A 25,030-nucleotide genomic window follows, 5' to 3' on the forward strand; every position below is an offset into this window, starting at 1 on the left:
TTTTTGTAGTAGAATAAGAGGTATGTTGTAGAACAATATTTTCTTGGAGGGGGGGGGGGGGAGGGGGAGCAAAACAAGGCAAAGAATAACAGGTACTTGTAGGCTGTTACATAGATCTGATCAATGCATTATGTGTTTTTTTTTACTGGGTGACTTTCATAACGCCCCAGATAAGTTTGCATGTTTCTTACTTGGATCAGGGAGCTGCTACTCTAACGTTAGAGTAGCAGCTCCTTGCTTGGATGAAAAAAATAATGCATTAATATTATTAATTTATGCATATATTATTCAGGAAACTAGGGCAAGGTATGCTCTTTACTTTCTAGATATGAACAGTTTTATTTTCTATTTTTTTTCCTCAAAGATTTGAAGGTGGAGGAGGGAGAGACGGGACTAAAAACGGCATCCAGGTATCTCCTCGCATAGACTTGAAGGACCAGCCGTTTTCACTGAGTGCAATCTGCAATTGGTTTGACCTGCTGTTGGGAGCACTGGACTGTTACACTTGGATATTTGGCCAACGATTGCTAACACCCAGTGAACTATTTCATGGTCAGCTATCATATTTGTGAATTCGGCTAAATTAATTCAAGGTTGTTTGCAGTATTAAAGGAGGTTTTCAAACTTTCAGAAATAATTACCTTGTTTTAAGTTTTACGTGCACTTTCCATCTAGTCAACAGGTAGATAGGTACAGTTAGTAATTTCAGGGGAAAACAAACATGCAATTCATGTAAGAATTTGGTAATGTTGCTTTTGTCATAATTTTGTATTTATTCCTGCTCTATAGAATCTGTGTCTATTTATGGCTGCTATTTTAATTTTACTGTAACTTACACTTCCTGTTTTTGTTGTTTTCTTGCACCATCCATTGTTGATATGTAGGATAAATGAATTGCTATTAAGCTAACTATAAAACTATTGTTGTATGTTCTTTCAATGGAATCATTGATATACATGATGATTGGCCATGGTCTTACTTATTGAAAATTTGAAAATGATTCTTAAGTTTGTTGCAAAGCATTGTACAGATATTGTACTGTTATAGTATAAATGAATGTACAGAGAACTGAAGCCTTCTAATGAATGGTATGTTCCTTTATGAAGCTTGTTTTTTCAATGGCATTAAATCTGTTGATAATGCCACTCTTTTAGGTTTAATGAAACTGACTTTTATTTCCTACCTATTAACCAGGGAATTTGTTTGTTTTGCAGTCAGTGTATTAAGTATGGGTTTGCATATCAGATACAATCATGTATTTAGTCATGTTTTGTAGAGGTTCAAGTAGGTCACTTGAGGTCAACGGAAGTCAGGTTCTGAATATCTTGCGAGTACAATAACACCAAATGTAAACTAAGGTTGGATGAACTTCATACATGTGCGTTTTGTGGATACACTTCAGAGAGTATAAGAACCCTGTTTGTTCATTGTTGAGAAGGTCAAAGGTCATTTGAAGACAACAGAAGCAAAACTGTAAAAAAAACTTGTAAACATGATAACTCCAACAGTTAGAGCTTCATTGAATTACATACTTGATATGCAGGCCGCCATGTTATAGTGTAAGAACCTTGCTGCCCCTTTGATTTCAGTGATGCTGCTAACCTGAAAATCATGTGTACAACATTAACATAGATGTTCTCATATAATACAAAGTGGCACTGAATCACTAAACTTGTTGGCTGTCTGGCTGTAACCCTGAATTTTCTTCTTGTGCGGTAACCATGGGAACTCAGTTTCGGTTTTCCAGAGGGAAGTCGTAGCAGGAGTATTGAATTTGATCATTCTGGATCTAGTCTATCTATAGTCACTCTGAATCTAGAAATACCAGACCCAGCCCAGGAAAATGAAATATAAATGAAATTAGTAGTTATTGTTAAACTGGAATCATGTCAGAATATAACAGACGGAATAATATAATATTCTTCTACTTTCAGCACCGTCTTCTTCAAACTTAACCAAGAGTCTGCAGTATTTCTTGGATGACTTTGCCCAGCATGACTTGGAGCATGTAGCTCTATCCTTGGCACAGCATGGAGGGATCTTCACTCCATGGGAACAGGAGAGGTATAACCAGAGCAAGTGCACGGTAGCTGTCAGGGTGATGGATTTCTTGACTGTCCTGTTGGGGAATTTCCCCTCTGAGGCCATGAAGGTATGAGTCAACCTTTTTCCACTCTTTTGCAAACTGGGAGAGAAAAGTGTAATGCACTATATATTTATGTACAGCAATCTTCCTCTTAGGGGATTTTAAGAGGGAATTTAGTTGACCCCTTTCTGATCAGTCTCATGTGTACATATATGCAATCCAGATTTAGTATCTAGCTGTAGCACAGAAAGAATTTCCTCCAAGAACTTGGACTTTCTTTGGGTCAGCGTTTTAAATTCCAAACCTGCCAGGTGTTACTCAAGAGTACGGTATTACAACCAATAAATGTAGGAAATGATATTGATAAGAAATGTGATACCCTCCTTGATTTTTTTAAAATTAAAGTGCATTGATATTTCATATTTCTTACTGGGATATTTTTTTCATAAAAGTGTGAACTACATATGGATCTGAAGTTTAAACATTTCCCCAAAATTTGAAAACTTGATAATTCAAACTCATCACCTATATTGAAATGGGATTTCCATATAGAGAGAATGTTGTAAAAGTGATCAGCTTATGGAAATGAACTTAAGACTGATCGCCTCAAATGCTTCCTTCACCATACCTTGACTTGCACCTCAGTTTGCTGTCTCCTAGTAAGTCTATCTCTTCCAAAAAATGAAGCTATGTAATCATAAGATGTATAAAACACTTTGTAGGGATTTATAGTTTTAAGTTTATACCACTTAGAAGCTCTTGTTATGATATTTCTCTCAGTGTTTAGTCTTTTAGAGCTGTTTGAAGAGAAACAGTTTTAGACTCCATAATATGTAAAATAAGGCTTTATGCTTCTTTCTAAATTTCATTCCTTGATAGGTTTTGCCCTCTAGTTTCTGGGTAGGATCATTCTCCAACCTCCTGTGTTCCTGTTTTCTAAATCCCGTTTCCGTGGGTTTCAATATGGCCGACGTGGAAGTCATGAACAACCTGCCGAAAACTGTGAGTTGTGTCTGTCATTGATTTCTTCACACATAAAAATCTTCTGAAAAGTGTATTTAAGCTTGTTTTGAGGCTCTTTTTGATGTGTCAGTCACATCAACAATTTAATATAAACTTAGGTGACTCCTCTGAGTTTATAGATTATGGATCCGCCGCCCTGAGAATGGAGAGAGGTACTAGCCTAGAGATTGAATGGTGGAAATGATTGTGAAATGTGACCATTGTCCTGAAACGTTATTAAGCAAAGTACTGGCATGTCTATCTTGAGGCTTATGTAAAGGTACTAAAGACATGCTTTATTAAGTACACAGACAGGGAACTAAATTAAATGTGTGAATTGGAATGACTCTACGAGGCCTGTGGGTGAATCTATGCAAGAAATACCCTGTCAATCACACAGACTGGGAACTAAAACTCTCTATAAACTTGAAATTGTGTAGGTGCAGTTCTGATATCGTTGACCTCTCCAAATGATCCGGGTCATCGAAAGTGATGCAAATTGGTCGTTGATTTGATTGTAGAGAAATAAAGGCTCAGTCCTATCCCCGGTAGGTCGAGTAGCGGTTGCCTTTATCATGCAGCAGTGTTGAAGACAACTGCCTCGTAAAGATCAATTTGATATAGGGAATGACCAAAACACAAGGACAGAATATAAAGAACATTGTAGGTAAGGGCCAAGAAATGTGATGCTTCAAAGTTACATTGCTGCAGGGATAACCATAGTAGCTGCTGTATCGTCAACTGAACCTTGTCCCCAGAAGTGAGAAATGCTTTAACCAGGAATTAACGGTTGGGCTTCATACACACTAAAGAAGCAAACTCATAAATGCTAACAGCATGAAACATGAATATTTTCTTGCTTTCCAAAGTTTAGCAATGTTGGAAGACATGACAATATTGAAGATGGTTTTTCAGTCCAGAAATGACAGTGTGTATTACAATACCATTAACTATTTCATTTCTTAGCAACTAAAAATTTCTAAAAGTTTGTTTTTATTGTGGAAATTGAAAGTTTATTAATACACAATTGGTTAATGTAATAAGATGTCATTGCATGAAAGAGGTAGGAATGAAAATGTTAAAATTACGATTTTTTCCCCATATTATTGACTTTCAGACTAGTCAGCTTTTAGAGCTCATGGCTGCAAACTTGCCACCTAAATGTTGCGAAGAATTCAAAACCAGTGTAGCTAAGAGGATTAGTTCTAACAGGTTAGATAAAGTATTCTCGTCAAATTCTTCTCTCTTGTTTTAAATTTGCAGAATTCCTTTGCTGTATCATTAAAATCATCACATTATTTTGTTAACCAGATTAATGTCCCATTTTGCATTCCGTAACCTCCTTTATAAGGACCATGATATGACATGAGTCATTAATATGTTTGGTTACCATGGTTCTTCAATCCCTATTTTATCGACAGAAATGAAGATCTGCTGGCCATGTTACCGTCTGTCTTTGAGAATGTTCGATCAGGCCAGTATCACGCCAATTCCCTAGAACATTTGATATCTGGATACAAGCAATTACAGAAGGCCAAGTTCTGGCCACTGGTAAGTAAATCTGTTGTTGCATATTTAACAGCTTCCGTGCATACGATAAACAAGCTCACTTATTCAAATCTTAGTGAATATGGTTGTATTGAATGGAACCGGTGTAGTCCCTGTTTACATGGTTTGCAAGGTATTAAGGTACATTATCCTTTTAAATTCTTATCTGTATATATCTTATATTTCTCAAGTCATTGATCCTGTGTATAAGAAAAAAAAGTTATAGTCGTACTGGTGATAGATAAATTAATGGAAATATGGCTTCTCACAGACATCCTTAGTAAAGAAATGGTTAAAAGAAAAGGGTCTCCATCAATGGTCTTCTTAGTTGGAACAGTATAGGACTTTGTTACCTGATGTAAGAAAATTACTCAAAATTGTGAAAGAAATGATTAATTTGGAGTGGGTCATCCATAATTCATGTAAGAGTATTCCATCTGTCGTGGATTTTGGTAATGTAGAACTATTAAATGTGCATGAAAATACCAAATATGACAGAATTCTAGTATTATATTAAGTGTTTAGTTTGTTGGACAGTTTAACAAGATCTACTGGATAACTGCTTAATAGAATTTTCTCTAAGAATGAACAAATCATGTACAAATATTACCATTAGAACAAAGGTATTTAGTTTTCTTGGTAGTTCTGAGAACAGCAGTCAAGGACTCAAAGTGATACTGTTGGAGATGTTTCAAGAAGTCGATTCTGCTTTTAGGAATAGAAGGTGTTTATTATATATTAATTATATAGTAATCTGCTATTTGTACATTGAACAATTTTCATATGCTGGAGTCCGTTGAGACTCACTCCTATTGGTCCACTTTTGTATTTCTACGTCTTTTTTTTTGCTGCTTTTTTTTTTTTTTTTTTGAGAAGAGACCCTTTGGAAATCTGAGGCTGATCGATTGATGAACTGGGTATTAGTATCAAGACTATAATTCTTCCGAAAGTCCTTCTTTACTAGTATTTTCTTCTTAGCTCTGATTGCTGTTATCAGTATCCATTTTGTCACACCACAGAGATCAGCAGACGGTTCTGAAATCGTAGAAGCGGTCTTCAAAGCTCTCCGAACCAGTGAAGATGGTAGAGATGTAGCTGTATCCCTCCGACCAGCGGAGATAGAATTGGGAACAAAACTCTTGGAGTTAGCCTTCCAGATGGGGGTTAAGGTGAGTCTCGCTATGGCAGAAAATTGTAGAAGACTTATTTACCTTATGTGATAGGAGGATTCTTGTCATTACTGTATGCAAAAGGGTCTTAAAGTGAATTTGTAGGACTTGTAAGTTTATGACAAGTAAAAATTTAAAACATTCTGTAAGTATAGAGAAGGGAAATAGGTCTTTTAATTGTTTTCAACTTGTTACCATATTTGTGGTGCATTTTGCTTCACACCTCATGGAATTTTGATCGATTATAAAATAGATATTGCAGGATAAACATAGAATCAGAGTCAATTCTCGTCATGTTGGATTGACTTTCCTTGGACCTATCACGTTGGTAACGTTAAAAGGTGCAGGTAGGTGGCAAGGTTATGCAGGGTCAGATCTTCCTCATGATCAGTCGTAGGAAATGACCAATTTATATGAATAACATGGCTTGTAAGTATAAGAGGGACATGGACCCCATACTGATATGTGAATACCAAGCTCATTGTCTTTCTTGTAACTAGGGAGAGATATTTGTAAAGCTTGACCAAAGTCTGAAAAATGAACCTATAATTCATTACTCTAGAAGATGTGGTCTGTGATATAATAAAGTGAAACAAGTGTGAGATAGTGAAGGGATTTTTATGTAAATGAGTTGCGTAAGTTTTGAATGTTTCTTCATGAGCAGGGCATTGTTCAAATAGAAAAATAATGAGTTATTCTCTTTAAGATTTAGAGGGAAGGGGAGAAGGTATATCAAAGTAAGTACTATATTCACTCAAATTGTTCAAATAGAAAAATAATGAGTTATTCTCTTTAAGATTTAGAGGGAAGGGGAGAAGGTATATCAAAGTAAGTACTATATTCACTCAAATTGCAATCATAATCAGATGTTCCTAAATCACCAAATTTTTTGGGGGTTCTAAAAGATCTTAATATTCTTTTACTTCTCAGGTTCCGATTTTAGTAGATCTGCTCACCAAAGAAGACAGAAAGGTTTGGAACTCTACAACAGAGATACCTCATTGTGAAGTGTTTTATGCTGCATACAAGAGTGCCCTCAATGATGAACTTGCCTGTCAGAGTCAGCACTCTGTGAGGGCGCTATTGAAAGAAGGTGGCACACGCGTAATGGGAATCCTCAATGGCCTCTTGGACCAGATCTTGTCTAACAGAAATCAGAGAAAAAGGTTTGTGATGTCTTCACAACGTTCCTTTCAAACGGCACCAAATTTGGAATCTACCAGTAAAGTTCTGTCATTTTTCAAAAGGTTACTTTTGGAAGCTATATTTGCAGTGAACCGAACCAGAATTCATGGGATATATTTACCTTAGTTGAAATCAAATTGGTGTTGCTTCCGCTCTCTCCTTTTTTGTGTTCTCTGATAACTAAGCCTGTAACAAAGGTGGTTAATTTTGAATTTAAAAAGGAATGCAAAATTTGTCTGTGCTTATTTTAGAGCAAAGGTTAAAGGTGATTCTATATTGCATAAATCCCATTGAAAGTCTCATCGATTGGTAGATCTTTGCATACTTTCCCCTAATGCTGTATAGCAGGATAAATGTTATGGTGTACGGATGTGTAATTATAGGCACATTATATAGGTAGGAGTTAAGCAAAATTCTCTTTCAAAGGGGGATCCATTGTGTTTTTGGGATGGTTGTGAGGAGATGGGTAACGTGATTGTTTGACTGTTACCTACAGTATCGTTGTACTCTGATGTCATTGAATTCTCCTTTAATTTAAATTGTGACCTCTCACCCCTCTCCAGATACGGTATGGTGGTTCATAGTGCACTACTGACCCACTGGGGTGCGTTGGCCCGAGACAAATCTCCCGATGCCCAACGTGCGGCTCTCTTGATCTTGAAGAAACTCCTCCAGATTGACTCAAAGGTGATCCAAAAATATAATCGTTTAGTACGAATGTAATATTGAGACCAGATGCAAAACATTCCTTTTGAATTTTCGTATTCCGTTATGTTAAAAATTGCAGTGATGTATGTGTGATTTATTTGGCATTTTGCTGATTTTCATAGTATGACGAGAAAGATGTAGATTGCAATCATTTCTGTGTAAAAGTAAGTTGGCCTGACATTTCGATCCTAGCAGGATCTTCTTCAGAGGCTGAATGACAAGTAACAGTAACAGAAGGGACAAATACATGCACATATTACAGACAGGTTAATGAGCATGGTGAACACAAAGAGATAGATGTAAGGGGATTAGTAGACAAGGGATGGAGAGAAGAAAGCAACGGGAAGAGGAGAGGTAGGAGATAAACAGTGGAGGGACAAAGAGAGGATTACAATCATTTCTGTCATTGTCTTCTTGTCTTCCCCCCTTTAGTTTGTTACCGATGTCAGCCATGTTGCATTCCAAGGCACATTTACATCATATCTCAGCATGTTAACAGATCCATCTACTAACCTCACATTCAAAACCCAAGCTCTGGAGATTCTCTACTTCTTCGTTCAAGTCCCCGATAGCGAGTCTCAGAGAGTCAGGTGAGTTCTAGTTTATTCAGTCAGAGATGATAGAACATTCTCCTGCTTATCATGTTTCAACAATCCTCTCACATTCTAATCGTCAACATGATATCATCTTTCATAGGATTTTTTCTTCATTTTGGGGATGGGTGTGGGGGTAGGGCTGCAAGATGATTGTGCCTGAACAAAGTTTACTTCAAAAGGCAAATCTCAGCAAGTTCACCATTCCCCAAATTGGACACAGTTGCCTGTTTTTTTTTGGTTTGGGGTTTTTCTCGTTTTGGGCTGCCCCCTTTCCCATGAAAGTAATTTTCATTTTCAGTGAGGGCATTTGCCCCTTTGACCTCTCATCCCCAGTGCCTATATTCATGTGGTACATCACTCTGAGCATCCCATCACAAGGTCTTTTCCACTCCCCCTCTGCCTGAGAGTCATTTAAGTGAAGTACCTAACTAATGGTTCGATATCTACACCAATCATGCAATTGTTTCAAGTAGTAAACAGCACCTGCATGTTGGAACTCTCAAAGTAAAGAAGTTATCTCAATCAATGAGTGTAATAGAATTCTCACACTGGAATACTGTCCTACTTTATTTTACTTATTAGAAAGGATAAATACTCAATTGCAATGACGAGTAGTAATTGGTTTTCTTGCATTGCTCACATTATTTCTATTTACCACTTATCATCAATATTAAACTTACACATATGTAGAACGTAGGCAGCTAGTAAGTATCGTCGTTCCTGAATACCCAAACCAGAACGTTTTGATTGTACCTGTAATTTATAAATTTGCTTTAAGGTTTGTCTTGTTGTTAATAATGTATTGTACTTCAGGATTAAATTATACGAAAATTATACAAGTTTTCATTTTCACCTCATGACAAACCTTTTATCGATAGGGAGGCCTTGGATCAACTTGTTGTCGACAACTTTCCCTTGAAGTCTTCCGAGTTTGGAGTCGGTAGTGCCAAGTACAATGACTACATCGCTGCTCTCAACAAAGTAAGTAACCTGCAGGAGAGCCAAAAAAAAAAAACAGCTATGAGACTTTGTCTTACTCCATCTGTAAGATTGACTTCACACTTAAAAGAATATTCCAGGTCAAAATTTCATTTTGATATTTTCAAGAGGAACATAATCTAAGCATTCTGGTGAAATTTGCATTCATTTCCTATGTACTGTTTCCAAGGTCAAATCAATAGACTGAAAAATAAAGAATAAACAAACATTATTTGTCATTGTGCAACTATGATATCACACCTGTTTGCTTCAAGTTCACTTTGGGTAGAATATCAGATAACTTCACCTGTCAGTATCTCAAAAATGGTACATAGGAATTGAATACAAAATTTCACCAAAATGCTTAGATTAATTTCCTCTTTAACATACCAAAACGAAATTTTGACCTGGACTATTCTTTTAAACTTCTTTTGTTTCATCCTCTTTGGAACATAATTTACCAATAAAACCAACAAACTTGCAACTGCAACCGATATAGTTGGCTGCAAGTACAGCTACGCAGATTTCATTAGCACTGAGACTTTTTCTACTCAAAGACTGTTTCGTGTTGCTTAGCTTCTGGGATAGTCTTTGAGATTCTGTCTCTGCCATATTTATGCCCCACATTTTTAGTCTGTTATCGGTGGAATATAGATATCGCCAGAACAGGGTTGTAGATAACGATAATCAGGAACCACAGTGGGTAAATGCTTATTCTTAGTTCGTTTCAATATACAAGTGAAACCTGATGCCCACATTCCCAGGCCTTATGAAAGGGGATCTGGGGAGAGAGAGGGGGGAGTGCACTACATCCTCCGGGCCCATGCAGGGTCAGTAATGGCAGTAATGTATTCTCATTTTTATAAGGAAAAATTGAAGGCTCCAGAAAAGGGGCCCGGTAAGATAATAGTCCCCAGGCCCAAGATTGGCTGTTGATGCCCCTTCACATTCCTATGCCTTTTTGTTTTGTTAAACAGAATTATTGTCACATTTACTTAAGCATCATATCTGATGTTGGCTGATCTCAGTAAGTGGCTTTGCATTCATAACTATCTTTCAAATAACTTCACCTGTTGGTCCTCGTAGCTTCTAACAGCGATGGTTTTGTCTGGCAGCATGAACCTCCTGGAAATAGTGATCGGCATTCTGTGTCGAGAGGAGAAGCACACCTATGAAGTGGAGATCATCAAATCCCTGGAGTCTTTCATCAGGAGGTAAATTTAATCAAAAGAAAAATTTCATCGCTTTAAAGGAATAATTCTCTTGGCAGAACGGGTGAACACAAAAATATTCCACAAAAAGATTTTTGATAAAACTTGATATTGAATGAATTTGAATGCATTGAATGGTTGTTACATTGACAGAAAATTTATTGCAAACTAACAGCATGCACTCATTTAGTAGATTTGGGAAATAAATTACCATATGACAGGTAGGAAATTTACTGGCAATTACAATCAGAAACATTGTTACGCGTAACTTCACCTTTTCTTTGTTTTCGCTACCCAGCTTGCGACCCACAGTAATGAGCAACCTATTTTTGGTTTACAACCAATAGTTTGAGAAGCAGGGAAAGAAATGCTGGTTTTATAGTAGGTCTGTGGTGTCGTCATGGCACCACATGTTACACCGAAAACTTTCCCTCACAATTAAAATTACGATACATCGTTGAGCTTAAGCTTCAACTTGCAAGACTCCAACCAACGATAGTGAAATTCCAGATAGGAAACATCCAAATAGTACTCAACCAACCCCCAAATACTATAAAAACACCAACAATTCTAAATAGTAATTTAAACTCCAGAAGTCATCAGTACATGATTTGACAGTTTATTTTACCTATTTTTTTTCACATTTTACCTTCTTGCCACAGGATGGATAAATCAAAGCAAGTTTCAGCAATTGGGACTTGCTTGAAAATCTTTCAAGCAGAAGGAGAGTACACCACAGAGATGAGAAGAGCTGTAATGGAAAAGGTGTGTCTGCCAATGTTCAGACTCTGTCAAGTTGACTCTGTGATCGAAGTCTTTCAGAGGAATATCAGAGACTTTGTCGATATCCTGGAGAACAAGCTCAAAAAAGTGAGTAACTAGAAAATATATATTTTTGTGCTGTCTGTGTACACAAATTTGCAAGGCATGGAAGCTGAAATCGAGAATATTTAGAAAGCATCAAGCGTAATTCTGAAGTTCCAATTTACAAAATTTTTCACTGCGAGTCTACGCCATATATCAATTGCTCTGGGTTGATTTCTTAGTCTTGGTTAAACTTACTCACTTTGTTTTAACTTTTAATCCTGCAGATTTCCGAGGCGGTCTTTGCGCACCAACTGGTCTCAAAAATTTGCTGTTTTGAGCTGATTGAGCTCCTCTATACAAGACTGGGCAAGGATCAGCTCAACTCAACCACCTCAGCAATCAACAGCGCATACTGCATGGGCGATTGCAAGACAGGAAAAGAAATGACACAGGGAATTACCAAGTAAGAGCTCGTTTCCATTGTTGACAGAATTAAGTCGCAAAATTGTCCATACAATTAAAAGGACAACTTAACTGGCTTCTACAGTCACTGAAATGGTTTTTTGTTGCAACGGATACTCTCAGGAATGTGTTACAACTATAAGTCACTTTATTTTCAAACTTGGCATGCAGTTCTTCAATGCCTCAAAATGAAATTGTCAAGTCTTCATTAAAGATTTGCCTTTCACTTTGTTTTCACTTTGACCATGTAGTTTATTCTCTTTTCTACTCCTTACTTTATTCTTCGCTATTCCTGCTCTTTCCTTCATTTTGCTCTATTCATGTTCTTTGCTTTATTTGTCTCTATCGCTGCTCTTTGCTTTATTCTTCTCTATTCCTGCTCTTTCCTTTATTCTACTCTATTCCTGCTCTTTGCTTTATTCTTCTCTATTCCTGCTCTTTTCTTTATTCTTCTCTATCGCTGCTCTTTGCTTCATTTTTCTCTATTCCTGCTCTTTCCTTTATTCTACTCTATTCCTGCTCTTTCCTTTATTCTTTTCTATTCCTGCTCTTTGCTTCATTTTTCTCTATTCCTGCTCTTTCCTTTATTCTTCTCTATTCCTGCTCTTTGCTTTATTCTTCTCTATTCCTGCTCTTTGCTTCATTTTTCTCTATTCCTGCTCTTTCCTTTATTCTACTCTATTCCTGCTCTTTCCTTTATTCTTTTCTATTCCTGTTCTTTCCTTTATTCCTCTATATTCTTGCTCTTTGCTTTATTCTTCTATATTCCTGCTCTTTGCTTTATTCTTCTCTATTCCTGCTCTTTGCTTTATTTTTTCTATATTCCTGCTCTTTCCTTTATTCTTCTCTATTCCTATTCTTTCCTTTATTCTTTTCTATTCCTGTTCTTTCCTTTATTCCTCTATATTCTTGCTCTTTGCTTTATTCTTCTCTATTCCTGCTCTTTGCTTTATTTTTTCTATATTCCTGCTCTTTCCTTTATTCTTCTCTATTCCTGCTCTTTGCTTTATTTTTTCTATATTCCTGCTCTTTCCTTTATTCTTCTCTATTCCTGTTCTTTGCTAATTCTTCTCTATTCCTGCTCTATGCTTTATTCTTCTCTATTCCTGCTCTTTGCTTTATCCTTCTCTATTCCTGTTCTATTCTTCATATTCCTTTGCCATGTTACATTAAAGTGTTCTTGTTCTTCTATGGTAGAGAGGGTTTATTTCTTGAAGCAGGCATTGCATAGTTCATTCACCCATACAGCTAAACTACATGACGACGTATGTCTACGCCGATATTATTCTCTTTGTATTGTACTTAACATCAATCCCATTTCATTCTATAATCTTTTATAATGTAATGTTGGCCTTGAAAGGAACCACACAATGTATGTGGGAGAAGCAGAAGGGCTTATTACTTAGCATCCATACTGTTTTGTGGTACATAGAACCACACTTTGGCATCCGCCACTCTGAAGAGTAAATTTGATTTTGTCTGTTTTTATTCATCAAGAGCTGCTCATTTTGCTAAAAGTGAAAATGTTGGAGGTGAGAAGGTCTGCATTGATCTGAGAAGACAGTACCACTGTGCTGCATACAATGCCTTGATAGCCATCATCACCTGTACCCAGACAGATGTTAAATTCTACAATGCCTTCTTGTTTCAAGAGAATGTTGCCAAGGTAACAATATTTGACCTCATCCTGTAAATTTAAAGAGGTATCCAGTAATCTCAGATAGCAAATACCACTGTTCATTTAAATTAATTTGATTATTTAATAATTTAACAATTCTGAATAATTTTAATTATTTATAATTTTTTAAATAGTATTTTAAATAATTTGCCAGCGTACTGGCATGTCTCATTTTTCCTTTCTACTTAAACAATTCTTGTGATCATATTTTGAATTTTCTGCTGTAACATTCGTAGCCAAAGTAATGTTTGGCAAAGGTATCGTCTTGGTTAGTCCTGTGTATAGAAAGTTCCACATTTTATTTTTTCCTCATCCAATTCAGGGTCAGTTTCTTCTCGAGAACATTATAGACGAGGAGAGAGCGTATGAGTTTGAGGTGGAGATATCCGCTCCCTTGGAGAGGAAGAAGAAGTTTGTGGCTCTGAGGCTGCAAGCTGCCAGCGGAGGAACATTTGAGACCGGTCTGGGAAGTTATCAAAGTAAGCGGCAAACACTTTGTCTCGGGGGAAAATAAGATAAAATTACTATAGCCAGAGGCGGAGTTTAAGTATGTCATAGCGAAACAAGCTTTAGCATAGTCAGTTGTTGGAGTGGGGGAGGTGGGTCAGGTGTTGGGGTGGGGGTCTGAGGGGGGTGTAACAGAGCATCACTCTTTTATCACTAAAAGATACAATGTCTTTTATCACCAGAGATTTTCATGACATTTGTTTTTTTTTGTTTTTTTTTGGTACTTTATAGGATCTGGAAGATATTTATCCTCACAGTATCTCGCTGATAGCAGTTTGAGCGAAGATGTCCACAAGTTTGATTTCACCGGTCCGGTAACTCAGACAGGCAGCTCTTTGGACCAATCGCAGAGTCAAGGATCTAGAGGGAGCCAAATAAGAGGGACATCAGATATGAACCAAACTGAGGTATGTGCCAATGACTTGTTCCAGGAAATAACATTTATGTATTACTGTTGCTGTAATTAGTACCAGATATATTGTAAAAGCAAATTTCCCTGGGTATGAGTTCAGGGTCCTTATGCTTGTACTCATACTGCATGAGTAAGGTTACAAGTAGAATACCCCTTGGTATGAGAATAATGAACAGTAAAAGGCCCTACCTGGGACTACAAGCACCCTTATGCTTGTACTCATACTGCATGAGTAAGGCTACAAGTAGCATTCCCCTTGGTATCAGTACAAGGCCCTACATTGACTACAAGTCCATATCATTGCACTTAAAGCATCAATACTAGATATTCAGTTTGACCTGAATGCTAGGTTGGGGTACAATTCCACAAGGGTTAGTAACAAGTACATGCAACTATGCTGGAATACAAGTACACATGGACTTTCTACTAGTTTGATTACTACCATACATGGTTAACAATTCCCTGAGGAAGAAGTGCAAAAATTTGGAAAAACAGCTCTGCAGACTTCTGTACGGATGCTAGTTACGTACGGATATCGTTTCATTCCGTAGGTTGCAGGGCAGGAGGAAGAAGAACTCGGTGACTACCTAGAGATGGAGGGAGACGAGCTGAACCAGCACGAATGTATGGCATCGGTGACTGCCGTCCTCAGGCACATGATGGAGAATAAAATTACACCAGAGGTGACTCAGGTAAAGAAATTAAAACCAGTAGAACTATTTCAACCTGGTCAGAATAATATTACATTTCCAGGCACTCTGCAGTGATCTACAGCTAGCATGTTGCAGTGTTTAGAATTTATGGCAGATGTTTTGTTAGTTCATAGACAGTTGACAATATTATAAAGGTTCAGTGTACAACAATTTGCCATGTGTTAACGCCGGTGCCTTTCAATCATAAGGTCCCGGTTCGAGTCGCTCCAAGATTAATGTATGTCGTCCAGTTTCAGAGTTGTTGACAATTCATAATCATGGACGTTAAAATATGAATCTAAGAGATTGACTTCGGTCAGCTTGCGGCTTTCATAAGCCAATGAGGCTTCTTCGCGAGTTCCTGCTTGCAGGAGGATCTAATATACATACATACATATATGCATCTCTGGCAGTCAGTTAGCAACTTTCGAAGTGTCTTGCTATGTATTATCGGATGAATTATGTCCTGATATGATTAAATAATTTTACCAGAGCTAGCTCTGTCAATGAGAATGATTAGAGCTTCTGTTCCCAAGGAAACTGCTTGACTCTGTTGCATGATCGGAATCGGACGATAACAAGGGGTTACTCGGAGCCGGTTGAACGACAATGACTTGTGTATAATGAAAGTATACGATCCCCATGAATGTTATAGGGTACAGCAGTGTAATAAACAGCCAAGAAAGGGACACAGTGATGTTTATATCATTTTTACGACTAAAGTAGTTACCATCAGACTCTTAGACGCACAGACTATCAGACAATGATAAATACGACGGAATAGAAGATTGACTCCAAAGATAACTCAGACAGAGAACCGTGAGAGTAAATTACTAGCAAAGAAACTACTCCCCCTTCGCTATGTGTTGTTGAAATTTGTTTTGCTTCTATCTATATTTGATGGAAAGACTCTCGTTTGGCGAGAAAAATAAAATAAAACAAAATAGAGTATTGTAAATCTGTGTCCATCATGTTATAATTGGCAGTAGAGTAAAGTTATTATCCTTTTCTTTGTTTCAGGCCAAACAATCTAGCGACATGCCCCCCTGGATGAAAATGTTGCACGGTAAGATGTCGTCCTCCCAGACGTCGGTGAACATTAAACTGTTTGTCGCAAGGCTCATCGTTAATTGCTCCAAGGTACAGGTCACACTCGTAGCTATTAATTTAACTTTTAATTGTTTCAATTCTCCAGTCTTTTCAATCCGATCTTTATGTATATAGAATGAATTTGATGGAAACGAATCTTAAGTTTGTATCGATTCAGAATACGAATCACAGAAACATCAGAAAAGTCAGAGTTCAAATTATAGAGTTCAAATTATAGAGTTATAGAGTATTATAAAGTTCAAATTATAGAGTAGTGAAGATGATGTTGGTAGTGATTAATAATGATGCTGGTGTCATCAGGTGCTGGTTCGACATTGCATCACCATGGCAACAGTGGCACCTAACGATATGATTTTCAAATCATTGTCGTGTGTGCCGATTGCCGATGTTTGTTTATTTTGTATTTTTGTTTTTGTATTTTTGTATTGTTGTATTTTTGTTCTTCGTCAGGTCTTTGTTCTTTACCATCCATTCGTATCGTTCTTTTTTGATTCATTTCTTACAAGCCTGTTTGACTATTTTGTGAGATCTCCTTTGCTTTTTACTTTCTTCTCTCAGGTTTTTGAACCCTTTGCCAAGTTTTGGTTGAATCCCCTCATCCAGTTGATCATCGGCGGTGAAATCAGCTCTCCGGGAATTCATTACATGTTACTGGATATCATGGTTGTGCTCTTTGGGTGGTCGGAGAAAGCCATCCCCGAGGTGACTAGGTCAATCTGAAACGTTGGTTCCCAATAAGCAGCCGATGGAACGAATCTGGCTGGCGGTAGATTTCCATCTGGCTCGTGAATAAAAAAATCAGCCCACAGTTTTGTACTCTTACCCTTATGGTCTTAGGCTTGAGACTTTACCAATCTTACTTAAACAGATTACTTCTGCTGATTTTGAGCTTTTCATTATGTCTGTCCTTAAACTTCTGCTCCAACCATTTTTTTTTTTCATTTTTCTGGCCTTTGTAGGAAATTAAGTGAGCACCTCCTGATCATCTGTAAATAGTAGCCACATAATTGCCAAGATTTTATGAATTGTGTGAAATGAAATCAACAACAGAAAGATATATTCAATGTGGGTAACAATTTAGGTTAGCATGTCTACTTATAAAAGGGGCCATGTTAACTCTTGGCAAAAAGAGAAAGAAAAGTTTGAGGAATTTGCCTTTAATGGGTATTATTTAGGTGCTAAAACATGCCAAAAGTTTTCACAAGAATTTTCCTGGAGGCTCCCCGCCCTCCAAATGATTCTCAGATGTTGAGCAGTTTCAAACTTGAAGATAAGAAACGGACCTCAGGCAGAGGAAAAAATACTTTCAGAGTGTCAGTGGAAGCTTTTGAACCTGATTGAACATTACTTTACTTTCTAGAATATTTACCTCGCTTTCGGTTTTCGTCCATATTGTTTATATGTCAAGGGACGTATAGTGGATCCATAGCCGTTTTTCTCCATGGAATCTCCATTTTTATGATTTCATTTTCATTTCAGGATAAATACTTGGCCAGTCAACTTCTGAGATTTCTCATGTTGAATGTCCACCACACCAAGCGAGCCATATTGCGGAATAACTTGGAAGTCGTCAAAACGTTGGTGGAACTCTGGAAACCTGTACTTGATATCCCGACGAGGTAAAGAAAATGAGTAATATTTGAAAAGCCGTAATCGTTAATTAAGTCCAACTCTGCAACTTTTCTAGAAGTTCTGACCATCAACATTCTTCTCAGGAATCAAGTTGTGTTCAGTTTACAGACGTCAAACCTTTCGGTGAGAAAGGTGAATTGCTTTGAGGGTCTTTTGAGGGTCCTAAATTGGTTGAAGTATTAAGGATTTCAGTTGCCATTATTGGACTCTCTAGCATATTTTGGTAGCAATTATACATTATGTTCCCTTAAGACTGTCTTTGCTTCCCAAATTCACTTGTCATCACACACTTGTTTTTTTAATATATCAATTATGTAGTCAGAGTTGGACGTTGATTTTCTTTTTTCTTCAGATCAATTCAATTATTTATCAAGTCTTCTGGTGCAGTACAAAATAACATATAGAGAAAATAGAGTATATTAACAGAATTCATATTATGGTAAAAGAACACATAATATTAATGAAAATACAGAAACATCACTTTGTCACTGAAATGAAAGACAACCAGAGAGAAAATGTCAGAGAAATGTATGCAAATTCTGGTGACGTAAAGAAACCCAGGAGAAACAAAGAGAGGGGAGGTGGTAAGCAACACCTTGGGAGGTGGTCATGCAATCAAAGCAACAAATAAAACTTAATAAAGCACAGGAATTTATTTTAATCCTCACATTGCTTGTGCTTTAGCCGTCATAAGTACAAAAGAATTCCGACCCATAAACGATTCATAGTTAATTTCTATCAGGTCCTAACGAGTTATCCTCTGGTCTTTAGGTAGAAACTGTCAGATCTAAAACAACAAGTAACTTTAATTTCAAGTATTGCTGCAAGAAGTTGAAGACCCCTTTTATGTTCCTTCTAAATCTGATCAATCATAACCAAGCAGTGCAGAAGGTCATATTTTTCCCCCTGTCTTTTCCCATAGTGTTATTTACGATTACCTGAGCAACAAAGATCCTGCCTCTAATACTAACACCGTTGGCGTCCAGCTACTTGGAGTCGTCTTGGCTAACAATATCCATCCCTTCAGTAGTACCTCGGACGTCGATTCAGAAAGGTTTGTTTATTGAGCATGTGTGCCTTTTGGCACAGAAATAGGCTTGTTGGGTAGCAGACTTGTAGTGAGTCTGTACTAGTGCTTGCGTTCTTGCAGAGACCTGTAATAAGTCTGTATTAGTACTCATATTCTTGCATAGTTGACATACAGACGTGTAATAAGTCTGTATTAGTACTCATATTCTTGCCTAGTTTGACTTACAGACCTGCAATGAGTCTGTATTAGTACTCATATTCTTGCATAGTTCACATACAGACCTGTAATGAGTCTGTATTAGTACTCATATTCTTGCATAGTTGACATACAGACCTGTAATGAGTCTGCATTAGTACTCATATTCTTTCATAGTTGACAAACAGACCTGTAATGAGTCTGTATTAGTACTCATGTTATTGCATAGTTGACATACAGACCTGTAATGAGTCTGTATTTAGTGCTCATATTATTGCATAGTTGACAAACAGACCTGCAATAAGTCTGTATTAGTACTTTGTATTCTTGCATAGTTGACATTCAGACCTGTAATGAGTCTGTATTAGTACTCATATTATTGCATAGTTGACATACAGACCTGTAATGAGTCTGTATTTAGTGCTCATATTATTGCATAGCTGACATACAGACATGTAATGAGTCTGTATTATTACTCATATTCTTGCATAGTTGACATACAGACCTGTAATGAGTCTGCATTAGTACTCATGTTATTGCATAGTTTACAAACAGACCTGTAATAAGTCTGTATTAGTACTTTGTATTCTTCCATAGTTGACATTCAGACCTGTAATGAGTCTGTATTTAGTACTCATATTCTTGCATAGTTGACATACAGACCTTTAATGAGTCTGTATAAGTACTCATATTCTTGCATAGTTGACATACAGACCTGTAATGAGTCTGTATTAGTACTCATATTATTGCATAGTTGACATACAGACCTGTAATGAGTCTGTATTTAGTGCTCATATTATTGCATAGCTGACATACAGACATGTAATGAGTCTGTATTAGTACTCATATTTTTCCATAGTTGACATACAGACCTGTAATGAGTCTGTATTAGTGCTCATATTCTTGCCTAGTTTGACTTACAGACCTGTAATGAGTCTGTATTAGCACTCATAATATTGCATAGTTGACATACAGACATGTAATGGGTCTGTATTAGTACTTCGTATTCTTTCATAGTTGACATACAGACATGTAGTGAGTCTATTGGTACTCATATTATTGCATAGTTGACATTCAGACCTGTAATGAGTCTGTATTAGTACTCATATTATTGCATAGTTGACATACAGACCTGTAATGAGTCTGTATTATTACTTCGTATTCTTCCATAGTTACCTGTACTCATCCTCATGGATTGGTACTTGAAGTCTGCACTTTGGAGTAGTATACTTGTAGAGCCTTGTACTCATAGTTGTACTCATACTAACGAGATTTTACTTGTACTCATATTCATGCTGTTTACATTACTACAGCTCTGGTTCAGAGAAAGTAAATTAACCATCCCTTCAGTTAGTTAAATGACTGATAAAATGGTGATAATTCAATGGAAGACTTTTACTTCTCAGTTTGTGTTTGTTTAGGTCATTTCTCTGCAGATATATTTAATAACCCCCCTTCCTTCACCCCACCCCCTGGGCCCTCTTCATCTTGACTTACCATTTTCTATCTAATATTTTAATCCGACAGGTTCTATGCTGCCTTAGCAACCAATCTGAAAAACCGCTTTAAGCAGGTGCACGCCCCAGCAGCTGAGGTCGTTGGAATGACCTTCAGGCAGATGGCGGACAACGATCAGGTAGTTGTTTGTGTTCCTGTGTATGACATTCTGGTTGCCATCGAAACATTTTACTGCTAGTTGGCATGGCTAAAGGAGTTATTTTGTTAATGTAGTAATGAAAAATTATGGAAATCAGCATCACTGTTTTTAACTCAAGCAATGGTTTATAAAGGAGATTACTATTTACTAAAAGTCATTCCGCCATAATGCGAATTGACCCAAGCAAAGTTAATTTAGATCGACAAATGAGTTCAAGAATATTGGTTGATGTGATTTTTTCAGCCCATGGTTCCTGGATCAATAAAAAACAAGGGAGAAATAAACAGTTCTTATCAGCAATGATACCCTAAATGAAGAATTCTGAAAAAGTGTTTTCTGTTTCTGTCATTTTTGCAGATCACTGACGGTTATCTTCATCAAATAACAACAAAGGAGTTGACCGCACTGAGTAATATGAGTCCTGAAATCTTCATCAACTGTGTCAACAAAATCACACTTCATTATCCCGAATTTGCTAACAGGTAATTGAGTCTTAACAATATTCCCACCTCTAACCAGTCTCACCACTATTCCCACCTCTAACCATCTTATCCCTCTCAGTTGTTCTTATTTATACTTTGTTGGTAGCTGTGGAAACTTTGGCTGTTGTCAGAAAGTTAGGATCACGGCTGAAACTTTACCAACAGCGAGGACAGCAGATTGCCATCTGTGCCACTACTACTTGCCGTAATGCCCTTACGAATAATCCGTAACCAACGACAACTATTGCTATGACCCATTAATCGAGTTGCCAAAGCTATGTGCCCTCATAATTATCTCCAATATTATTATCAATTTACTAAATCGTGGCTAAATCAGCAATATTTATGCCAGAAATCAGCTATTTAGCAGCTGTGGGAAACAAAAGATCTATAGGTATGATTTTATGAAAGATCTCATGAATCGTTCCTGTTTTCTGGGATTTCCGTACAAATGTTTGCTTTCACTTTGTAGTTACAGTACCTTCATTGCCTTAATTGGTGCCTCTCTCAAAATTTTGAAAAATTCTTTCCTTGTTTCTTATTGAAGGCTGAAAAATTTGCCTTGGTAGATGACAATGAAAACTCTCAAGTCAATTTCTAACTTGCCCTAAACGATTGTAAGCTTGTGTTGATCCATGATGCAAGCTCTGCTTTAGGGTGTATTTTATGGTGGCTTGTTTGTGTGTGTGCGTTTGTTTTTCTATCTGACCGAGGACTTGAACAAAAGCATTCCAGGTCCTCGGTTGTGATTTCTAAAGAATCACCACGTCCTCGGAAGAATTCTATTGTATGGGGTATTGTTAAGGTTAGGGTACGTGGATTTGAACAATGGAAAATACAATGGGGTCCTTGGTCTGAATGTAATACAAACATGTGTGTGTGTATGCTCAATATAGACATTGCAAATCAGTTAGCATGTCTAGTACACAGTTATGGTCACACTGTACAGAAGTCACCATGACGACACTACAGGATGACTGTATATGTTATACATCAGCAGATAAACACAAAAGTGTTTTCTATAACATCTTCCATGTTTTTGTGTTTATTAAATTTTCAGTCTAAATTCTAATTGCAGGTTTTTGAACAAGCTTTTGTTTGTACTGCCCTCTATCTATGGAGCTCCTCGTGTCCAATGCTTGGAGGTGATCAGTTCACGAGTTGAGAAGATTGAGAACGTCTTCCAGGAAATCCAGAGTAAAGGACTGAAAGAACTTTTAACCCATAGGTATGATCACAACTGTACCACTGGAAGATACACTGTAACACTTTAATAATAACAGATGTTTCTCAAGGAAAATACGCCGTAGGTCTGACCTGTTTAAGAAACCGCTTAGCTTGACTTGTGTAAAAGTAAGTTGGCCTGACGTTTCGATCCTATCAGGATCTTCTTCAAAGGCTAATAGGAGATTGATGTAAGAGGATATCTCTATGTGTTCACCATGCTCATTCACCTGTCTATATTCTGTCCGTGTTTTTGTCCCTTCTGTTACTGTTACTTATCATTTAGCCTTTGAAGAAGATCCTGCTAGGATCTAAACGTCAGGCCAACCTACTTTTACACATTCTCCTACATAGGCTCTCTAGTGGACAAGCAGTTCCCAACAGTTTCATTTTATTTTGATTTTAGTTTGACTTGTGTAATGATAACAGGTGATGAACAGTTCTGCAGTTATTTTTTTCCAGCTTTTAACATCACAGAATTCATTTCATGTAAACATATGTACACAATGTTACATGTGGTCATCAAGTTCAACATTTCTTTTTTTTTTGTTCTTTGTTGTTTACAGAGATGAATCCACACAGGTTGTAAGTTTGAAGCTTATTAATGGCATGTTACCGAGGTTGTCACCGGCAGAATTGACTACACTTTTGCCCGACGTGAAGGCGTTTACATCTGTCTCTAGCATCGGTTGCAGGGAGGTCATGTATGACATATTCATATGGATCTATGATCACTACAGGTTTGTTTCCATGGTGATTCACTTCACTTCTACCTGAAGTGAAGGCATTTACTCTTTACTCCTAGTTTCCATGGCAGGGAGTTTGTGTTTTATATCGTCATATGGATCTATGGTTCACTTCAGATTGGTTGCCATGGTGATTCTCTCACTTCTTTGTGATGTGAAGAAACATTTTGAATACTTTAAAATTCCTTTAAATTCCTAAATTTTTTACTAAGAAGGTTTCTTGGTATCATTAGATTACAATCACTTCAGGTCGGTCTCCGTGGTAACAATCCATATTATGCAATACTTTGCCGAAGGTACGAGGCAGAGGCCACACTATCCAACCTACTAACCATCGTAAGCTTTGATTGTTTAAATTATCACAATGTGTTCATTTCTGTTTCTCATCTTCTTCTTTTTCTTTTGTCTAACAGAGATGAAGTTCGAATGGAAGAGGAAGGAGTAGCAAAGGTCCTAGGGATGGCAAAGGATGCCCTCCTTTTAGGCTTGTCTGATAAAGACCCCTATCTTCGGTAGGTTTCAAGTCTTTCACGCTCATGAATAAATTAAATAGTTGCCTTTTCTTCTGGCATTATTCATCTTCTTGTCTAAGTAGTTCAAAAGCAAACCTTTCCGTGTAATTTGTTTCCCAGGTATTTCTTTGGAATCTAATTTATTGACTGTTTTTTACCAATTTATAATATAATAATAATAAATAAGTTCTTAATATAGCGCCTAATACCAAAAGGCCTCTAGGCGCTTTACAAAACCTAAAACAAATAAAACAATAAAAAGACAGAGAAATCAAAGGAATAAAAAGTCAGAAACACATAAACAAAAATGAAACAGTATGTAAAATACGAACACAAAAATCTAAAAACATGAGAAGACTATAAACAGACCAAAACCTATAAAAAACAAAACAAAGGATAAGCACATAAAATAAAGTTGTACAAAAGTAAAAGTCTAGATAATAACATGAGTATATAAAAGTGACAAAATCACCTTGAGAATCATATTCTGAATCATAATTCTGAATCATATTCTCCCCAAATCAGACTTCGAATCAATAACTTTTGGAGCCACGAGAATCGACTGCCGGTGGACACCCTGGAGAGGATGGTGGCGCTGTTGGAGTGCATGTACTCACCGAGCACAGAGGACCAGTACCTGAGTTATTCAACCAGCTTGCTCTTAGAAATGACGTCCAAGAGTCCGGATTATAAGCGGGAGATGTTTGAACATCCATTGTCAGATTGCCGTTTCCAGGTAAGTCTGTCACTAAAATGGAATGTGAGACGCTTCATGTTTTATTTATTTATAGTTTCTGTTTATTCTCTGTTTGCATTCTATATTCTTTTACTTCTCTTTGATTTCTATACTAGACGTTTAAGGTGTTCCCAGGTCTTGATATTATCTTCTATTTATAATATTTATTTTATTTATCTATTTATTCCCTGGCACTCGACCAACTTGTGTGTATGTGTGTATGTACTTAAGATCCTCCAGCAAGCAGGAACTCGCGAATAGGCCTCATGGGCTTATCAAAGTAGCAAGCTGACCGAAGTCAGTCTCTTAGATTCATATTTAACGTCCATGATTATGAATTGTCAATTAAATTGTCAACAACTCTGTAACTGGATGACATACATTTATCTTGGAGTGACTCGAACTCGGGACCTTATGATTGAAAGGCACCGCCGTTAACCACTGAGCTAACACTCCACAAATTTGCCTGGTGTTTGAGGGACGGAATGCTTTCGAGTGCACATCTGTTTCATATTCATGGTTAGGCATTCAAACCAGTCATCACGTTAATGTTGAACAACACGCGAATCAAAATACTATCTCTATAGGCATAGCAAGTCAGAGTGGTTCTAGCATGCACACTAATCACAAGCTAGGTTGGTAGGATGATTTATTGATTTGGGCAG

General features: G+C 37.1%; 1 protein-coding gene across 2 annotated transcripts in view; it reads left to right on the forward strand.

Moving 5' to 3' along the window:
- The window catches only part of LOC139960579 (DNA-dependent protein kinase catalytic subunit-like), a 96,231-nt gene that overhangs the window by 42,426 nt on the left and 28,775 nt on the right, over positions 1-25,030 (forward strand). For both annotated transcript variants that reach the window (XM_071959033.1, XM_071959032.1), the window contains 27 exons: positions 365-552; positions 1,935-2,152; positions 2,966-3,088; positions 4,206-4,300; positions 4,510-4,639; positions 5,656-5,805; positions 6,736-6,971; positions 7,554-7,677; positions 8,131-8,288; positions 9,173-9,275; positions 10,359-10,486; positions 11,146-11,353; positions 11,575-11,753; positions 13,250-13,418; positions 13,753-13,909; positions 14,169-14,344; positions 14,901-15,041; positions 16,062-16,181; positions 16,710-16,853; positions 17,631-17,770; positions 18,706-18,837; positions 20,536-20,644; positions 21,023-21,147; positions 22,226-22,375; positions 22,938-23,111; positions 23,531-23,629; positions 24,155-24,365. In XM_071959033.1, the coding sequence (XP_071815134.1) occupies positions 365-552; positions 1,935-2,152; positions 2,966-3,088; positions 4,206-4,300; positions 4,510-4,639; positions 5,656-5,805; positions 6,736-6,971; positions 7,554-7,677; positions 8,131-8,288; positions 9,173-9,275; positions 10,359-10,486; positions 11,146-11,353; positions 11,575-11,753; positions 13,250-13,418; positions 13,753-13,909; positions 14,169-14,344; positions 14,901-15,041; positions 16,062-16,181; positions 16,710-16,853; positions 17,631-17,770; positions 18,706-18,837; positions 20,536-20,644; positions 21,023-21,147; positions 22,226-22,375; positions 22,938-23,111; positions 23,531-23,629; positions 24,155-24,365 (4,087 nt within the window). The remainder of the gene's footprint in view (positions 1-364; positions 553-1,934; positions 2,153-2,965; positions 3,089-4,205; positions 4,301-4,509; positions 4,640-5,655; positions 5,806-6,735; positions 6,972-7,553; positions 7,678-8,130; positions 8,289-9,172; positions 9,276-10,358; positions 10,487-11,145; positions 11,354-11,574; positions 11,754-13,249; positions 13,419-13,752; positions 13,910-14,168; positions 14,345-14,900; positions 15,042-16,061; positions 16,182-16,709; positions 16,854-17,630; positions 17,771-18,705; positions 18,838-20,535; positions 20,645-21,022; positions 21,148-22,225; positions 22,376-22,937; positions 23,112-23,530; positions 23,630-24,154; positions 24,366-25,030) is intronic.

This window comes from Apostichopus japonicus, chromosome 19 (genome assembly GCF_037975245.1).
Source record: "Apostichopus japonicus isolate 1M-3 chromosome 19, ASM3797524v1, whole genome shotgun sequence".
Taxonomy (NCBI): Eukaryota; Metazoa; Echinodermata; class Holothuroidea; order Aspidochirotida; family Stichopodidae; genus Apostichopus; species Apostichopus japonicus.